Source organism: Centrocercus urophasianus, unplaced genomic scaffold (genome assembly GCF_019232065.1).
Source record: "Centrocercus urophasianus isolate 14NV4802_14NV808 unplaced genomic scaffold, USGS_Curo_1.0 seq_33, whole genome shotgun sequence".
NCBI lineage: Eukaryota > Metazoa > Chordata > Aves > Galliformes > Phasianidae > Centrocercus > Centrocercus urophasianus.
Window position 1 is genome coordinate 3430150 of NW_024884900.1, and position 15933 is coordinate 3446082.

The 15933-nt window shown below is 40.1% G+C and overlaps 1 protein-coding gene across 6 annotated transcripts in view; it reads left to right on the top strand.

Moving 5' to 3' along the window:
* Window positions 1-13747, top strand: part of NCOR1 (nuclear receptor corepressor 1) — a 57587-nt gene extending 43840 nt beyond the window's left edge. For 3 of the 6 annotated variants that reach the window (XM_042830325.1, XM_042830324.1, XM_042830323.1), the window contains exons 28-47: window positions 452-620; window positions 1172-1312; window positions 2385-2468; window positions 2960-3216; window positions 3597-3957; window positions 4451-4675; window positions 5321-5530; window positions 6173-6322; window positions 6633-6806; window positions 7225-7390; window positions 7666-8162; window positions 8614-8742; window positions 8909-9069; window positions 9316-9539; window positions 9950-10087; window positions 10223-10365; window positions 10520-10573; window positions 11626-11847; window positions 12083-12265; window positions 12502-13747. In XM_042830325.1, coding sequence (XP_042686259.1) covers window positions 452-620; window positions 1172-1312; window positions 2385-2468; window positions 2960-3216; window positions 3597-3957; window positions 4451-4675; window positions 5321-5530; window positions 6173-6322; window positions 6633-6806; window positions 7225-7390; window positions 7666-8162; window positions 8614-8742; window positions 8909-9069; window positions 9316-9539; window positions 9950-10087; window positions 10223-10365; window positions 10520-10573; window positions 11626-11847; window positions 12083-12265; window positions 12502-12689 — 3876 coding nt within the window. In that variant the 3' untranslated portion in view covers window positions 12690-13747. The remainder of the gene's footprint in view (window positions 1-451; window positions 621-1171; window positions 1313-2384; window positions 2469-2959; window positions 3217-3596; window positions 3958-4450; window positions 4676-5320; window positions 5531-6172; window positions 6323-6632; window positions 6807-7224; window positions 7391-7665; window positions 8163-8613; window positions 8743-8908; window positions 9070-9315; window positions 9540-9949; window positions 10088-10222; window positions 10366-10519; window positions 10574-11625; window positions 11848-12082; window positions 12266-12501) is intronic. The other 3 variants (XM_042830327.1, XM_042830326.1, XM_042830328.1) reach the window with 3 other exon arrangements.
* The last annotated feature ends 2186 nt before the right edge of the window (window positions 13748-15933 follow it).

Sequence of the window (15933 nt, forward strand, 5' to 3'; positions counted from 1 at the left end):
TCTTGCACAGAGGATGGATAAGCTGTTTTAAATGGTGATTTGGAATCTCTCTTAGTTACAGACAGCAATAGGAACAATTCTATTCTCAGAAGGGTAGATTTCATTACTGTAGATAGACATACATCTTAATGGCTCCAGTAAGTATATAGAGTATGCTACCTTTCCCCCAGGTGATACTATGGTGTAAATGTTCTAGGTCACTAAATACTTCTCTAATATTGTACTTCCAATTCTGCTTTATGTGCTTTTTTTAAAGGTGAGAATTGCTTACAAATAATTTTATTAATATGTAGGTTAAAGTTCTGATAATAGGGACAGAAGCTTAAGAAATGCTGCTTGTTAAAGTGGTTGGTGTTCTAAATCTTAAAAATAGAACACTGTCCTTCATGGCTGCCTATTTTCTTGCTTAAATACACATGGTCTGAATTATATTTGATTGATTTAAATGCAGGGTACACCAGCTCTGTCCCAGTCTGGCATAGCAGCTGATGCGTTACTGAAGGGGACTATTACCCGGCTAGCTACAGAAGACAGCAGCCCAGAAAAGTGCCGAGAGGAAGCTTCAGCCAAAGGCCATGTTATTTATGAAGGCAAAAGTGGGCATATTTTATCTTATGATGGTGAGTATTTATATGTTCTACTCGACGAAAGCCAAGACTGCAGCGGATTCTGCTCAAGTCTGTGCGCTTCCAAATGTGTGGATATAAACCTCAGTCACTGGGTGCCACCTGGAAGAAACACTGACCTACCTGTGTGTTTCTGTGGGTATAAAGACTAAAACGGTCCAGAAATTTTATCTGTGTTCTGATGAGTATCCTGTATATGTAGATAAAATGCAATTAACTCAATTGCTGTGCTGCTGATTTTTATTGTGTCCTGACAAAATTTATGAGACAATCAAGTTTAAAATACCCTATATTAAAATAAAGGCCACAGGTTTTTTTTTTTGTTTTTTTTTTTTTTTAAACTTCATGCTTCATTTGAAATACTGATACGCAAGTAACTGAGAAAGTACTTTGTTTAACAAACCATAAAAGATCATTAAGCTTGCATTTTAATGATTCAGTATTACATCAAAGTCATCAATAAAGTATTAATGTCCTCTGGTCTCATTAAATGTAATGCTCATGACTTCTGCATTTTCTAACCACATTTCTCTAAATGTTACCAGCTATTAAAAATGTTCGTGAAGGAACAAGGAGCCCAAGAACTGCTCATGAAATTAGTTTAAAAAGAAGTTATGATACAATGGAAGGAAATATAAAGCAAGGAATGTCAATGCGGGAGTCTCCAGTATCTGCACCACTGGAAGGTAAAAACAGCTGCTTCTGAGTTGTTTTGTGTTTTAGTCAGGTCTTTTGTACTGATGTAAGATAACCTAGAATTGTCTTATGGGGCACATTAAAAGAGGAATTATGTTTACATCTTATGCCATTAATAAATCCGTATAATAACTACTACAATAAAAGCATGCTGTAGTTATTGCTGGAGTAGAGACTTTCTATTTCTTTTGCTACTGGATGTTCCCCATAACTGCAGGTGACTCAGCTAGCACATGTGTCATTTTCTCAGAGAAGTAATGGACTTTTCACAGTTCTAGTGAATTGTTGCAAAGCTCAAACAGCACTGAGTCATACTGGTGTTGACTGCATGGACACACAGCTCCTCAGTTCAGTATTGCTTCTCTGCTGTGGCACAGTAGCGTAACGTGTTTGCTATGACATCTTGCTTTCCTTCACTAAATAACTCAGATTATGCCAAGCAGAAGATTTACACAGCTGCTGTATTCTGTTTCTGGGCATCCCTAGCATTATTTTGATTTAACAAACTGCAGTCGGACTAAGATTGTAAAGGTCAGCACAGGCCATTATATAACCTTTATGGTTGTCTTGTAAAACACAGAATATCAAGAAAATATTTCTTGCCTGAATTCTGGAATCTTGGTCCTAAGATGCATTTTGTCCCACCTTTGAATAGCCCTTAAAGGACACTTTGGTTTGTTTTCATCAGATTGAACAATGAATAAGACGTTTCTAAACCACGTGTAAAAACTCAGTGGTACCTTCAACTTGCTCATGCACTTGGTTTGTCTTCTGGAAAATAAAGGAAAGTGTTAAGCTTTTGGAATAAGAGTTAAGCTTAACTGTAAAATAACCTTCTGATTTGAAATACGTTAAAACTTGCATTGGTGTAATAGCATTATAATACTTGAACCAAAGAACTTCGTAGGGCAAGATGGTCTTCTGACATGTTGATGCAAGGCCTGGCATAATGAGGCAAAGCTCTGGGCACTACAGATAATATCTGTAATTATGTAAGAAGGAGGAGGGTGTTTTTGAACACTTGTTATTTAATTCTTTAAACTATGTTCATTTTAATTTCAGGTTTAATATGCCGTGCACTGCCTAGGGGTAGCCCACATGCTGAACTTAAAGAAAGAACAGTGTTGTCTGGCTCTATAATGCAAGGTAAGTTTTGCTAGTTTGGAAGGCAGGCATTAATTACATTCCCAGAAATCTGTTATTAAGAATGGTAGCTGTGGTAAGGGTAGAGCTTATTTTATTAGACACACTTTCTAGTACACCATATGTAAAACTAATATAGTAAGTATTGATATATATATTTTTTGAAAATAGATTTTTTTCAGTACAAATTGTCAGTGTTTAGCACTTTCCCCTATTTTTTAATTTTTTTTTTTTAAATTTTTAAATAGACAATAATAATTCCCCCCAGACATGAAGGTGTATGGTACTGCTTTTATTTCAGCATTTGAAATAACCCGGGATACTTTGAGTAACTTGAAAATCTGTTCACTGTGATGTTTGTGACATAGTTTTACTCTTGTAATCCATTATCATAGACTCAGCAAATCAGAGTTCTAATAGCTGATTACTCTGCTTATGAAAAAGGAGTTGTAGTGATAATTAATACCAGTGATGTGGCTTTCTTTCTATAAAAGGCACACCAAGAGCAACATCTGAAAGTTTCGAGGAAGGCTTGAAATACCCTAAACAGATTAAGAGAGAGTCACCTCCCATAAGGGCGTTCGAAGGAGCCATCACTAAAGGGAAGCCGTATGATGGAGTCACTACCATCAAAGAAATGGGCCGTTCCATCCACGAGATCCCGAGACAGGACCTGTTAAGCCAGGAGAGTTGCAAGACTCCTGAAATCGTGCAGACAGCCAGGCCAATCATAGAAGGCTCCATATCTCAGGTAATTACAGAAGGCACTCATAGAATCTTAGGGTTGCTTACACAGTCAGCAGTGAATCAGTTCCAGGTATTTGAGTAAGGACAAATGTGTAGGTGTTCTGTTTGTTTTCTTTTCCAAGAAAGCTACTGATGTAGGAGGCTTAAATATCCTCTGTGTGTTAGAGAAGTCTTGACACTTGACCTGCAGGGAACACACTTACTAGCAAGTATGATGTAACTGACTAGTAACAGTGGCTAAAATCCAATTATGTTCTATGCTGTGACAGCAGCAATGAACTACAAATATCAGCCATGTGATTACTTTTTAATTTTTCTTTCATTTTTTTAGCAGGAGTGAAACACTGGCAGAATAACCTCACCTGATCCTTCTTTCCTTCTCAGGGCACACCCATAAAATATGAAAGCAATTCTGGCCAGTCTGCCATCAAACACAATGTAAAATCGTTAATCACTGGACCAAGCAAGCTACCCCGTGGAATGCCTCAGCTGGAAATGGTGCCAGAAAATGTGAAGGTGGTGGAGCGAGGAAAATACGAAGATGTGAAGACCGGGGATGCAGTTCGTTCCCGTCACACGTCAGTAGTCAGCTCTGGTCCCTCTGTTCTCAGGTCAACTCTTCATGAAACTCCTAAATCACAACTGAGCCCTGGGATTTATGATGATACCAATGCACGGAGAACACCTGTGAACTATCAGAGTCCAATGTCCAGGAGTTCACCTATGATGAATAGAGTTAGTGAGGGTATGTTATTCTGATCCACAGTAAGAGACCAACTTTGAGTAATTTCATTTGAAATGTATTTTTAACTTCTTTTTTCCCGTAACCTGTTGTACTTTATTTTTACTCTAATGGTTCCTCTTGATTTGGAGGTTGGTTAGAAGGAATTAAAGAAGGCTATGAGTTGTTAATTTAAATAAGAAAATGAAAATCTGCCGTGTCGTAACATGGAGGTCAAAAAGTAGTTCAATCTCCATTGGCATTTGTGTTAATGTTATCTCAGAGCATAATGTTCTGAGGGCAGAAACTACTTCTGTATTAGATGTTCCTGAAAAAGGAAGATAATGTGGCACAGTGCAAACAAATGTAGTTTTAGGACTTAAACTTTCACTAGGTATTTTGTGATATAAAATACTGCCTATGATTTATTGTAATTAATTGCAGCATGTATGCTTATAGCTGTATCTCCTATTGAAAATATGTATTTTGAGTTTGGATTTTTCCTGATTTTCATTAGCTGGAATATCTTCTGGAAAGTCAGCAAATCATGAAAGGAAAAACACACTTACTCCCACACAGAGAGAGAGCGTGCCAGCAAAATCTCCGGTCCCAGGGGTTGATCCTGTAGTGGCTCACAGTCCTTTTGACCCTCACCACAGAGGGGCTACTCCTGAAGTCTATAGGAGTCACCTCCCTCCTCACTTAGATCCTGCTATGCCATTTCACAGGGCTCTGGATCCTGGTAAATCTGTTTGTGTTTTGGCTTTGTTTGTTTTTAGAAATATTGTGTGCTTGGCACAGGAAAGATGTCTTAATAAAGCTCTTAGTGAGGGGCAGATATAATTTAGAAGGGGTTATATATACACTGCTGTGGCTTGATGTCTAGCCAGGAAACTTACTGTAATATTTCTTCTGGAAGCTTCAGATAGTATTTTAAAATAAGTATTTGTGAAATGTATTAAAAGCTTTCAGGAAAACTGTGCCAATAAGGGTGTGGAAGATGCCACAGAATGAAAGCGTAATCAGAACTCCTGTGTTCACTTGAGAGATTATCAGGTTGTCTCTGATGATATTAAGTCAGTAGACCTCTATTTAACATCATCTGTCAGTCTAACTTTGTGGGGTGCTGTAACCTTCTTCAGGTGTTTCAGCCATTCATTTTCAAAACTATGATTTTTATGATTTTATTCATGTCTCTTCTTTAGGAGAATGTGGATTGCTTAGCTTTTTCTGTCCACATTCAGTGCTTAAATTCAATAAAATACCAGTATTACAGTGCTATTTTGATTCATTGTGAGAATTGATAGCACTTCTCACTGAAACTATATAAACATCTGAAACTTTGATTTTGTATCTTGAGCACTAAATCTTCTTTTTCCTCCCTCAGCTGCTGCTGCTTACCTGTTCCAAAGGCAGCTCTCACCCACCCCAGGCTACCCAAGTCAGTACCAGCTTTACGCAATGGAGAATACACGACAGACAATCCTAAATGACTACATTACCTCACAGCAAATGCAAGTCAATTTACGTCCTGATGTAACCAGAGGATTATCTCCCAGAGAGCAAACTCTAGCTCTGCCGTATGCAGGAGCAAGAGGTATGCCTATGGGGTTTGGTCTGGTGTTATTTAAAGCATATTTTGGATAAGCAGTGTGGCTTGGCAGAAGGGGTTGATATAAATGATCAGAGCTCTGTTCACTGTGGAGGGATTTACATTTCTTAGAGGCACAGATTTCTGTGAAGACTTTCATATGGAACATAGTTTTGAAGAGGAGTTTCACACTGAAACGAAAAGTGCAATATTAGGCTAAAATAATGAACAAATAGTTACGAATCCCTGGGGTTACATGGCATTCTCAGGAGTCAGAGATGTAACAGGAAATGGCTGAGCCATGAGCTTGGTTACTGAATGTGGTAATCTGCCTGTCATTTAAATCAATTTGGGAAGTTATTCGTTGAATGGAAGATAAGAAATGTGAAGGAGTTAGTCCAGTAGGACTGACTATCTTGGGGATGAGATACCAGCTCTTGCAGTGATTTAATTGGCTGGAAAAGAAAGGATAAGTATTTTTCATAGTAGTAGTTATACTGGAGTGTGTCCTGTGCTTTTCGATGTTTCATTTTATTTGTTGAATGTAAGAAGTCTGGAAAAGGGTGTTATCAATGAACAGCGTATTTAACGTGTGGGCCTTTGGTCTGTCCTTGAAAAGTCCTTCTTACACGTGTCATCTCCTGACAGGAATTATTGACCTGAACAATATGGCTCCCACTATCTTAGTGCCTCATCCTGGAGGAACGAGCACACCACCCATGGAGAGAATCACTTACATCCCTGGTACTCAGCTTACATTCCCCCCTAGGCCTTACAATCCTGCCTCTCTGTCACCAGGTATAAGCCGTTAAAAATTGACTGCATGTTCACTAACATCCAATGGTGTGTTAAAGGGTAGAACTTGGGTATCTAATCTGTCTAGTTTTAACTGTAGAGAAAACCCTTTAGTAAAAAGCTGTTCAGCTTTCCACTGGCTGTGTGCTAAGCTTTTGCTTTCCTAAGTGAGTGGATAGACTTGACTGGAAAGAAAATGGATTTGGGAAACTTGTTGCAAGTAGGTGGCAGTATGTATCGGATAGTGTTTACATCAAACTGTGCTTAAGGTCAGTATTTGTTTTTGCTACTTCTTGTCTTGTGGATGTTTCAGGACACCCTACACACCTGGCAGCTTCTGCAGCTGCAAATGCTGAAAGGGAACGGGAAAGAGAGAGGGAGAAGGAGCGGGAAAGGGAGAGGGAACGAGAACGGGAGCGGGAAAGAGAACGGGAGCGAGAAAGGGAGAGAATAACTTCAGTCCCTGCTGAGCTTTATCTTCGACCAGGTGAGTGTGCATTGCTGCATTTGGATCAGTCGTCTTGTAGACTGTAACTGCTCATTTTCTATATCCACTGTAAACAATATGCAGCTTCTTAACAACACAATTGCTCGGTACCGTTTGGCTTTAAACTGAATGGTGATTCCTAACACTTTGCAGTTCTGGTTGAAACTTCAGGCTTCTTCATCTTTCTGTCATAATGATGAAGTACTCAGGGAAAGGTGTGAATCTCAGCCATGCTTTGCTACTTACATTCAGAACACTACTATTTAAACTCTTAATAACAAGCCTCAGTTTGTTATATCTACAGTAGTGGTGACAGTTGGGAAAGAATGTGGAGGAAAAAACACTGATATGTAGTTCTGTATTGTTATAAGAGTTATTAGTACTTATTGTTTTTCCCTCTCTGCTGTATGTCCTGCAGGAACAGAGCAGCCTGGCAGACCTGGCAGTCATGGATATGTTCGGTCCCCATCCCCTTCAGTTAGAAGCCAGGAAAACATACTGCAGCAAAGGCCTAGTATTTTTCAAGGAACCAATGGGACGAGCGTAATCACACCTTTGGATCCTGCTGCTCAGCTTCGTATCATGTATGTTTCTTAAGTTGCTGTTCCAGGGATATCTTTTCTAATATTTGAGCCTATTAAAGTTTCATTTAGTCTGAGGAAGATTCTAAGCAACTAGGATGTACTGCTGTCAGATGGCTCTTGAATTTATTGCATTTTCAGTCAGTTCGGTTTAGATAGAGATGAGTGTCACTAAAGCTTTACTTTGTTTCCCTCGTGAAATGACTCTTTTTTTATGTGTGACATAGTTCAGAATATTCAGTGTGATATAATTTGGAATATTCGATGTTTGCCAACAGGCAGCTCACTCCTGGAGCTCCCTCCATAACTCAAGGTTTACCTGCTTCCCGCTACAATACAGCTGCTGATGCCCTTGCTGCACTAGTAGATGCTGCAGCCTCTGCTCCTCAGATGGAAGTTGCCAAAGCAAAAGATACCAAGCACGAAGGAACCAGGATAGAAGAGAATGTGGGACGCAGATCAGCTGTGGTTACTGAGCAGCAGCAGATAGAGCAGAAAACACTGGAGGTAGAAAAGAGGGCTGTCCAGTGCCCCTATACATCTGCAAATTTTTCTGGAGGCAAATCCCAGGGACAGTCTTCAACAGTAGTCTATTCAGAGGCTGGTAAAGAAAAAGGACCTCCTCCTAAATCCAGGTACGAGGAAGAGCTGAGAACTCGAGGAAAGACCACAATTACTGCTGCTAACTTCATAGATGTGATCATCACTCGACAGATTGCTTCAGACAAGGATGCACGAGATAGGGGCTCTCAAAGTTCAGATTCTTCCAGTAGTTGTACGTATCTTAGTAACTATCTACTTCTTTACTGTCTTAGCCTTGTAGGGAGATAATAAGATATGAAGTGATTCTGACATTTAATGATAAAATATTTGGCTTTGCACAAATCATGTGCTTGATAGGTAAATACAGTTTTTGTATGTAGTGACTGAGGATTCTTGCAAAACTGTAGCTCATGGCTTTCTTTGGATTCCATGCTGCATCATGAAGTGCAGGGTATTAGAAGTAACCTTATCAGAAGTCAGGAGATGTAAAATAACTGAGTTTATGTTAGAATGTTCTTCTGTAGAAATTTGTTTCACTGCAGTTCTTATTAGAAAAAGAAGACAGTATTTTGACTTCCATTGTACTGGTGTCATTTTGGTGGAAGCACTAGTGTTGCTAAAGTATAGACAGCAGAAGTCTGTAATATTTACACCTTATTCCATAACCTCTGCTTGATAATCAGTATCTTCTCACCGGTATGAAGCTCCTGGAGATGCCATTGAGGTGATCAGTCCTGCAAATTCACCTATACCAACTCAAGAAAAGCTACAGCCCTACCAACAAGAGACACCTAAACCAAGCCAAGCAGAGGGTAAGTTTGCTTATGCAAACATGCTGGCAATTATCTTCCTTGTATTTATCGTGAACTCAAAACATAGTTAAGATACATTAGTTTGTAACTCAAGAATCTTTAAGAGCTTTAAAACCTTAAAACTTCAGTAATACTGACCTTTATGACTGCCCTTTTGTTCAACTAGGTGACCCAAACAGGCAGTATGAAGGGACGATTCACCGTTACAGGGCACAACAGGAACCTCCTCCTTCACCCCAGCAACCTCCACCTCCTTCCTCCCAGGCTGAAGGGATGGCACACGTGCCCAGGACGCACCGACTTATCACCCTTGCTGATCACATCTGTGTAGGTTTATTTGCAGACACGAAAAGTTATATTTCAATTATGTAAACATACATTTTGGAACATTAATAAAAACTAGTAATTGTAGAATTGCTATAGGGAGCACTATGCACTACTGTGTTTGATCTTGCAGTTGTTTCATGTGCTGCAGTTAGTCTCGTACTTGTCTTGTTCACAGATATTTTTAATATTACTCTGTTACCAATGTCTGACCAAATTCTCTCTCTGTTTGTTTTTGGACACAATCAGCAAATTATTACACAAGACTTTGCTCGAAACCAGGCAGCTTCTCAGGCCTCTTTGCAGCCTCCCACCACTACATTCCAGAACTCTACCCCAGCTCCAACGCCTGTTTCTACCCGAGCGAAAACATCAAATCGCTACAGCCCTGAGTCACAGTCACAGCCAGTCCACCATCAGAGGCCAGGAGCCAGAGTGTCACCTGAAAATCTGTCTGACAAGTCCCGGGGAAGGTAATGCATGTATTTGGTTTAACTGCAAGTTTAGTTCTCAAGTATGATAATTACAAAAGCTTGGGTGGTAATCCTTGTGTAGATGAGGATATCAGAAATAGAGGTAACCTTTGGTCTTGCCATGTTTTTGATGATTGTTTGGCTCCATAATATCACTTATAAATGTGTTCCCCTCCCTACCAATGCTTGATTTCCAGTCTTTAGAGAAGTGAAGATGTTTAATCACTTAGAATTTATGACACTGAATTCTCTATAATTATTCTGATATTTTTGTGATCAAATATACTGACGCGTGTAATGCGTATAACTAAACAGAAATAGTTATTGAACAGTCAGAATGCAATTGTGTGTGTTAACTGCTGTACTTCATGCATTAAGATTACTTATCCATCTCTGAATTCTAAATGTAGACCTGGAAAGTCTCCGGAGAGAAGTCATGTTTCCTCAGAGCCCTATGAGCCAATCTCACCCCCTCAGGTCCCCGTTGTACATGAGAAACAGGAAAATATTCTATTGCTTTCCCAAAGAGCTGAGCCTACTGAACAGAGGTATGTGTAGAATTGAGATCCTGAGGTAATCGTAAAGCAGATGAATGTTGGAAGTTTCTGCCTGTGACTGCTTTTGGAAAGAAGGTAAATGTACAGTGTTAAGAAAGTTCTTTCTTTGACACTTGCTGTTGGCAGGACTGACTCTCGCTCCCCGGGCAGCATGAGCTACCTGCCTTCATTTTTCACCAAACTTGAGAATACTTCACCCATGGTGAAATCCAAGAAGCAAGAGATATTTCGAAAGCTGAACTCATCTGGTGGAGGCGACGCTGACATGGGTAATGCAGCTCTTGGTTTTTCACTGAATTTTTCCAACTTGAGATTTGTGTGACTGCTGTCCACAGATGTTCCTACATCAGTATGTTTCAAGTAACGTGAATGAACATCAACATATACTGGAAAATTCATTTGAATGTTGTATTTCAATTGCAGCAACTGCTCAGCCAGGGACTGAAATATTCAACTTGCCAGCAGTCACTACCTCAGGTGAGTTTTTCAGAAAATAAACCTACTTATGTTTCAGAGAAGGTAAACTAATGCAATATTTTAATGTATGTGCTTTGAGGAATGCAGTAAGTGAGAAGATGAAAACTTGAGAAGTAATATCCCACATGGAAAAAAAGTTTGTCATAGGAAGGAGCAAAAATGATTGAAGATTTCAGTAAATATTTAAACTGGGGACTTAGTGTTTTATTTTTGTGTTGTCTGCAAATCTTACGGAGAGGAAGCCATGAAGTTGGTTAGCATCTAACTCAAATAGAATTCCAATACAGTGTAGTTCAACAAAACTTGAGCTTAGGTATCAAATGTAGTTTAGTTGATAAACCAGGATACGTGAAATGCGTAGTTGTTTTTTGTTTGTTTGTTTGTTATTTTCCTCTGGAAAATAAATTAAAATTCCCAACTTCCTGTCACAAAAATATTAAAGATAACCCATACACTGTGATGTTAAAGCAATCAGTGAAAAAGAACTGAATAGAAATATGGGAGATAAGAACTGGTAAATCTGAGCTGAACTGCAGATTGCCTGTAAGTGATTTGGCCAGCGGCTTCCTCTCCTCATACAATGATTCTGCCTTTCAAGTGGAGAAGGTACTGATCTCCATCAAACTGGATGGAAAATCAGGCTTTTTGGAATAAAAATTGCCACAAATCATACTTCATAAGATGAATTAGCATGGATCATTAATGTGAGGAGTATTTTTCTTGTCTCTTCTCTTACAGCTGATGAGTAGTTGCAGATTTTGACTTAATATGCTTTTACAATCAGCATGGTCAGCGTCCTTTGCTTTGTTGTTTTTGCATTTTTTTAATGTGTAATGTACTCTATTGTGGATATTTGGTGTTTGCTGGCACACAGAATTTCCTGCCATTGTGAGCTGCTTTGGAGCAAGTTGTTTTGCATTTTAAAAAAATCTTTTTTTTTCTCCTAACTTTCTGCCTCTCTCTAAAATCATCTTCCACGTCCCTTTGTAATTTCTGAGATATATTTTTTGCCTCCCCTCCCACCTTTCCATGTATGTTTTTTTATCTCCCAGGTGCAGTCAGTTCTAGGGGTCATTCCTTTGCAGATCCTGCAAGTAATCTGGGTCTAGAAGACATTATTAGAAAAGCATTGATGGGAAACTTTGATGACAAGAGCGAGGATCATGGAGTTGTAATGCCACAATCCATTGCAGTAGCACCTGGCAATTCCAGTGCTGTGGGATCAGCAAGCAATGAGACACGCAGGGAAGAAGCCAATCCATCACCCAATTCAGGTGAGGCAGTTCAGCTCCCACATATTTTATGATTTTAAAAAAAAAAAAAAACCAGAAAGCATTTCTAGCAACAGTGTTATTAGTGACTGTATCAGCTGCTCTTCTAGTTGTGGTAATTCAGCATTCCAAAAGGCATCAGCTCGTGTTTGGTGCTAAGTGATCATTTATAGGAACCCATATAGAGGCTAAAATGCAGCGTGATGCTTTTTGGAAAACGTGTCCCTTCTATTTCCAGGAGGGGGAGTCAGCAAGCAGAAGTTAATTGGGAAATCAAACAGTAGGAAGTCCAAGTCTCCGATTCCTGGACAGGGGTATCTGGGAACCGAAAGACCTTCTTCTGTCTCATCTGTGCATTCGGAAGGGGACTACCACAGACAGACTCCGGTGTGGGCCTGGGAAGATCGGCCTTCATCAACAGGTGAGACATGCAGCTTTTCTGTCAGCTTGATGCACTAGATAATCCACTGCTAATTGTGGAGCAGTCAGACGCAGACACAGAGCTCTGCTGTGTGTTCATCAAAAGATTGCAAGCGTTGTCTGAAACTGATTTTTTTCTGATAGTCGTCGCGACCAAAGCCGTGCTGTCTGTGAATGTGAGCTCTGATAACTCCTCAGAACAGCTCGTGTTTGACTTGCAGATACTCTCTCATCCAGGTTCCACGCAGTTTCCTTACAACCCGCTGACAATGCGGATGCTCAGCAGCACGCCGCCGACCTCCATCGCGTGCGCCCCGCCGTCCATGAGCCAAGCAACCACTCACCAACAGAACAGGATCTGGGAGCGAGAGCCAGCACCACTGCTTTCAGCACAATATGAGACTCTGTCTGACAGTGATGACTGAACTATGCAGATATTTTTGTTTTGTTTTTTTTTTTTAATTTGCGGGTCAAAACAAAAGATTTTATTTTTGACTTGTGCCCAGAGAGACTTTCCAAGAGAGCGAGGGCCACACAATGAAGAATTAATGGAGAGTCTGTTAAATGCCTTCAGCACGGCTGTGTGTCGGAGGATTGTGATCAAGAAGGTTGACTTACTAAAGATAAATATGTAAAAAGTTTTTAAAAATGTGGACTATTCCTGTTCTACATCTATTTGTAAAGAAAACCATAATGTCTTTAAATCATTCTTCTGTAAATAGAGAGTACTTTTTGCAGTGTTTTTTCCCTTGCTATAGTATCTGGTGTACTTATGTTCAAATCATTGCCTAAACTTTGGGGGTCATTTTGTAATTTTTTTTTAAAGCATTTTCTCAATGTAGAGTTACTCCTCATAACCGTGGCCTCCCTCCCAGCCTCCCCTAACCACACCAAACCTCCCAGCCAGCCCAGCATCGTTGCCCGTTTAATGCTGTGCCACTTCTTGCAGGCATTGTGCTTTCATATTTTCTTCCCCAGCCACACTTTCTCAGTGGTGTTCAAGCTCTTGTGAAGATGTTGATTTATTATTTTTTTTAAGACTGACCCCGTACTGAACTGTGTACATGAACATAGCAGCTCGCTGGAATAAGATGAGATATTTCTTTGAATTTTGAATTCTGCCACATTGTACATTTTTGGTGCAGTTGATTTCATTTAGCAACACTGCAGAAATATTATTGCATGGGTATGTTATGGTTAATTTTAAAAAGGATAAAAAAAAAAAGAGCAGCTTCTGGAGGCTGTACCTCACTGTTATGCACACTGGGAATTTCAACTGTGCCCCCAAAGCAAACCTTAGTGTTCTGTGTTTCTGCATTGTATGCAGTTGAAATAGGCTACTAAACCTTACCGTCGTGTTTAACCACAGCAAATGGTTTTCCTGGACAGAGGCTCTGGGTGGATTGATGATAAGTCCTTCAAGAAGGAAAAACTCTACATCCCAAGTTGAAATAAAAACAGAATGCTTTTATAGAATAATTGAGCAACACGAGTCAGCTACTTGACTTCTGTTACAGCAGTTTGAAATAGGTACTGTGATTTTTACCTTCCTTCAGACTGATTCTACAATCTTGATGTAACAATAATTTTGAAGCCTGTGTTCACATCCCAGTTCCTGACTTTATAAGAAAACTTAAAGGTGGAAGTCCTTACAAATGCCTGGCTGAACTCCTGAGGTGTGCAATACGTATCAGGGTGGATTTATTTTCTTTTTTTAATTGTATGTGGTACTGGGAGAGTTGTTACTCATCTATCACTGCCTGCTGTGCTCTGCTCGAGCTCCTGTGCACACCTGGTTCTGTTGTTACGGAGTCTCCTGGCTTCCATCTTCAGGAGCATCTTAAGCTTTGCTGCATTGACTTCAGGAAAATGAACTTGAATCTCTGGGGTAGAACTGATTTTCAGATAGCACGGAGGTGGGGAGTTGGATGGCCTGGCAGACTCCAAACTGCTTTTGCACCTCATAGACCAGTCTTTGCTTAGAAGTTACTTTCCAGCCAAAACATTTTAAACTTAACCCTGCATTTGCAATACATTTTATGGAAGGTGTAATGTAGCTGTGTAACCTGAAGCCTGTGTGCAGTTTTTCCATAAGATACAGCTTAATGGTCCAGTTAAGAACCAGTACAGAATCGCTATCCATAGCAAATCTACTTAAGCAAATTGCTTTATAGAGGAAAGCCTTTTTGCCATAGGTGTAGGAAAGAGAAATCAGAAGGGAACTCATTTGAGAACTTGACTGTGCATTGTAAATACAGAACTGCTTTGCTACTTTTTTTAATTTAAACACTGTATCAGAGTGGAGCAGCTGGCAGTCCCCACTCCCCTGCTGCCTTAAAGCACTGATTTCTCCATCCTGGTTTTACACCTTTTTTGTTCCCCAGCAAGGTGCTCTCCAACAAGTACATCTGCCTGGTTTGGAGCTTTTAAATTGGAACAGAGAGTTGAGTTGCATTCTAAAGTTCAGTTGTTTTCACTTTCTTAGTATAACAAATGCAACACAGAAGAGGCACAGACAGGCAGAAGTCTTTGCTGATAACTGTACACTACGTATAGCATGCTCCTCACTAATCTTTGTGCTGCAACAGCAAGATACCCAAAGGAGGAAAGTTCTGAGGTGCAGTGAGTGGTGTTTGCACATAAGCTGCTGCTGCTGCTTTTGTTTGTTATCCAAGTTCTAACCTCTCCAGTGCAAAGACCTCTCCAGAGCCTAAGTTAGAGTTAAACATAATTCCAGTGATCTTCACGTATGGAGTTACAGCTCACCTGTTTCACACAGGAAGGTGTTCATAAATCCCGTTCACAAACTGTGGTCTGCTACAAATTTTTAACTGATTTCTGGGCAGCGCTTTTGCAATGCTGTCATCTCAACCTCATGATTCTGATATGAAATCATTGAAGACTTGAAAAACCCTTGCATCGTATCTCCGGGGCTTTTTCCCCACACAGTGTCTCTCCAGTAGGCAGCAACTTCTGGATTCAGACCAATCAATAAAGGGGATCAGTTCTCAGTTTGATTCTCCTGTGTCTCCCTCTTGATTTGCAGCATCAAGTTGTGCTCATGAGAACTGGCAAAGCATTTCCCTCAGGGGCTGCTGCAGGGTTCCCAGCTGACACTGCTGGTATCTAAAAACAAAATCTAAATAAGAAAGAAAAATTGGCTCTAATGTGTTAGAGCCTCTTTGTTGGTACAAGTGTGCCTATAACATCCCTATCTCTTGTTTCCTAGCACGCTGACAGCAATGCTGTATGTGTGACTGTGAGTTCCTAGCTTCAGCAACACCTGCTCATGTGCTGCTTCTTAGCTCACGTTCACAAAGAGCTGGAGCCACTGCTAATGCTGCTGTAAGTAAATTAATAATGATGCAATTAAAACCAGGACTTACATTCTTATCTGAAGACCCTGCAGTTGAGCAGTTAAAATGATGATCAGTGACAGCTGCCTGTAGTTCTGCACGCCCAGATAAACAACAGTTTGGCAACTTCTTAATTTTGTCTTTCATAGTAGGCCTCCCTATAGGGAAAAAGTGAAAACTGCTGCTGTTTAAGCAGGCTGTTCACATGAATCCCTATGTAAGTGATAATTGATAAGCCTGATGCTTGTCACATATCATCCTTCCCAATAGGAAACCTCAGCATTCTAGCACCAGACTGTGTCCTGGCACAGGA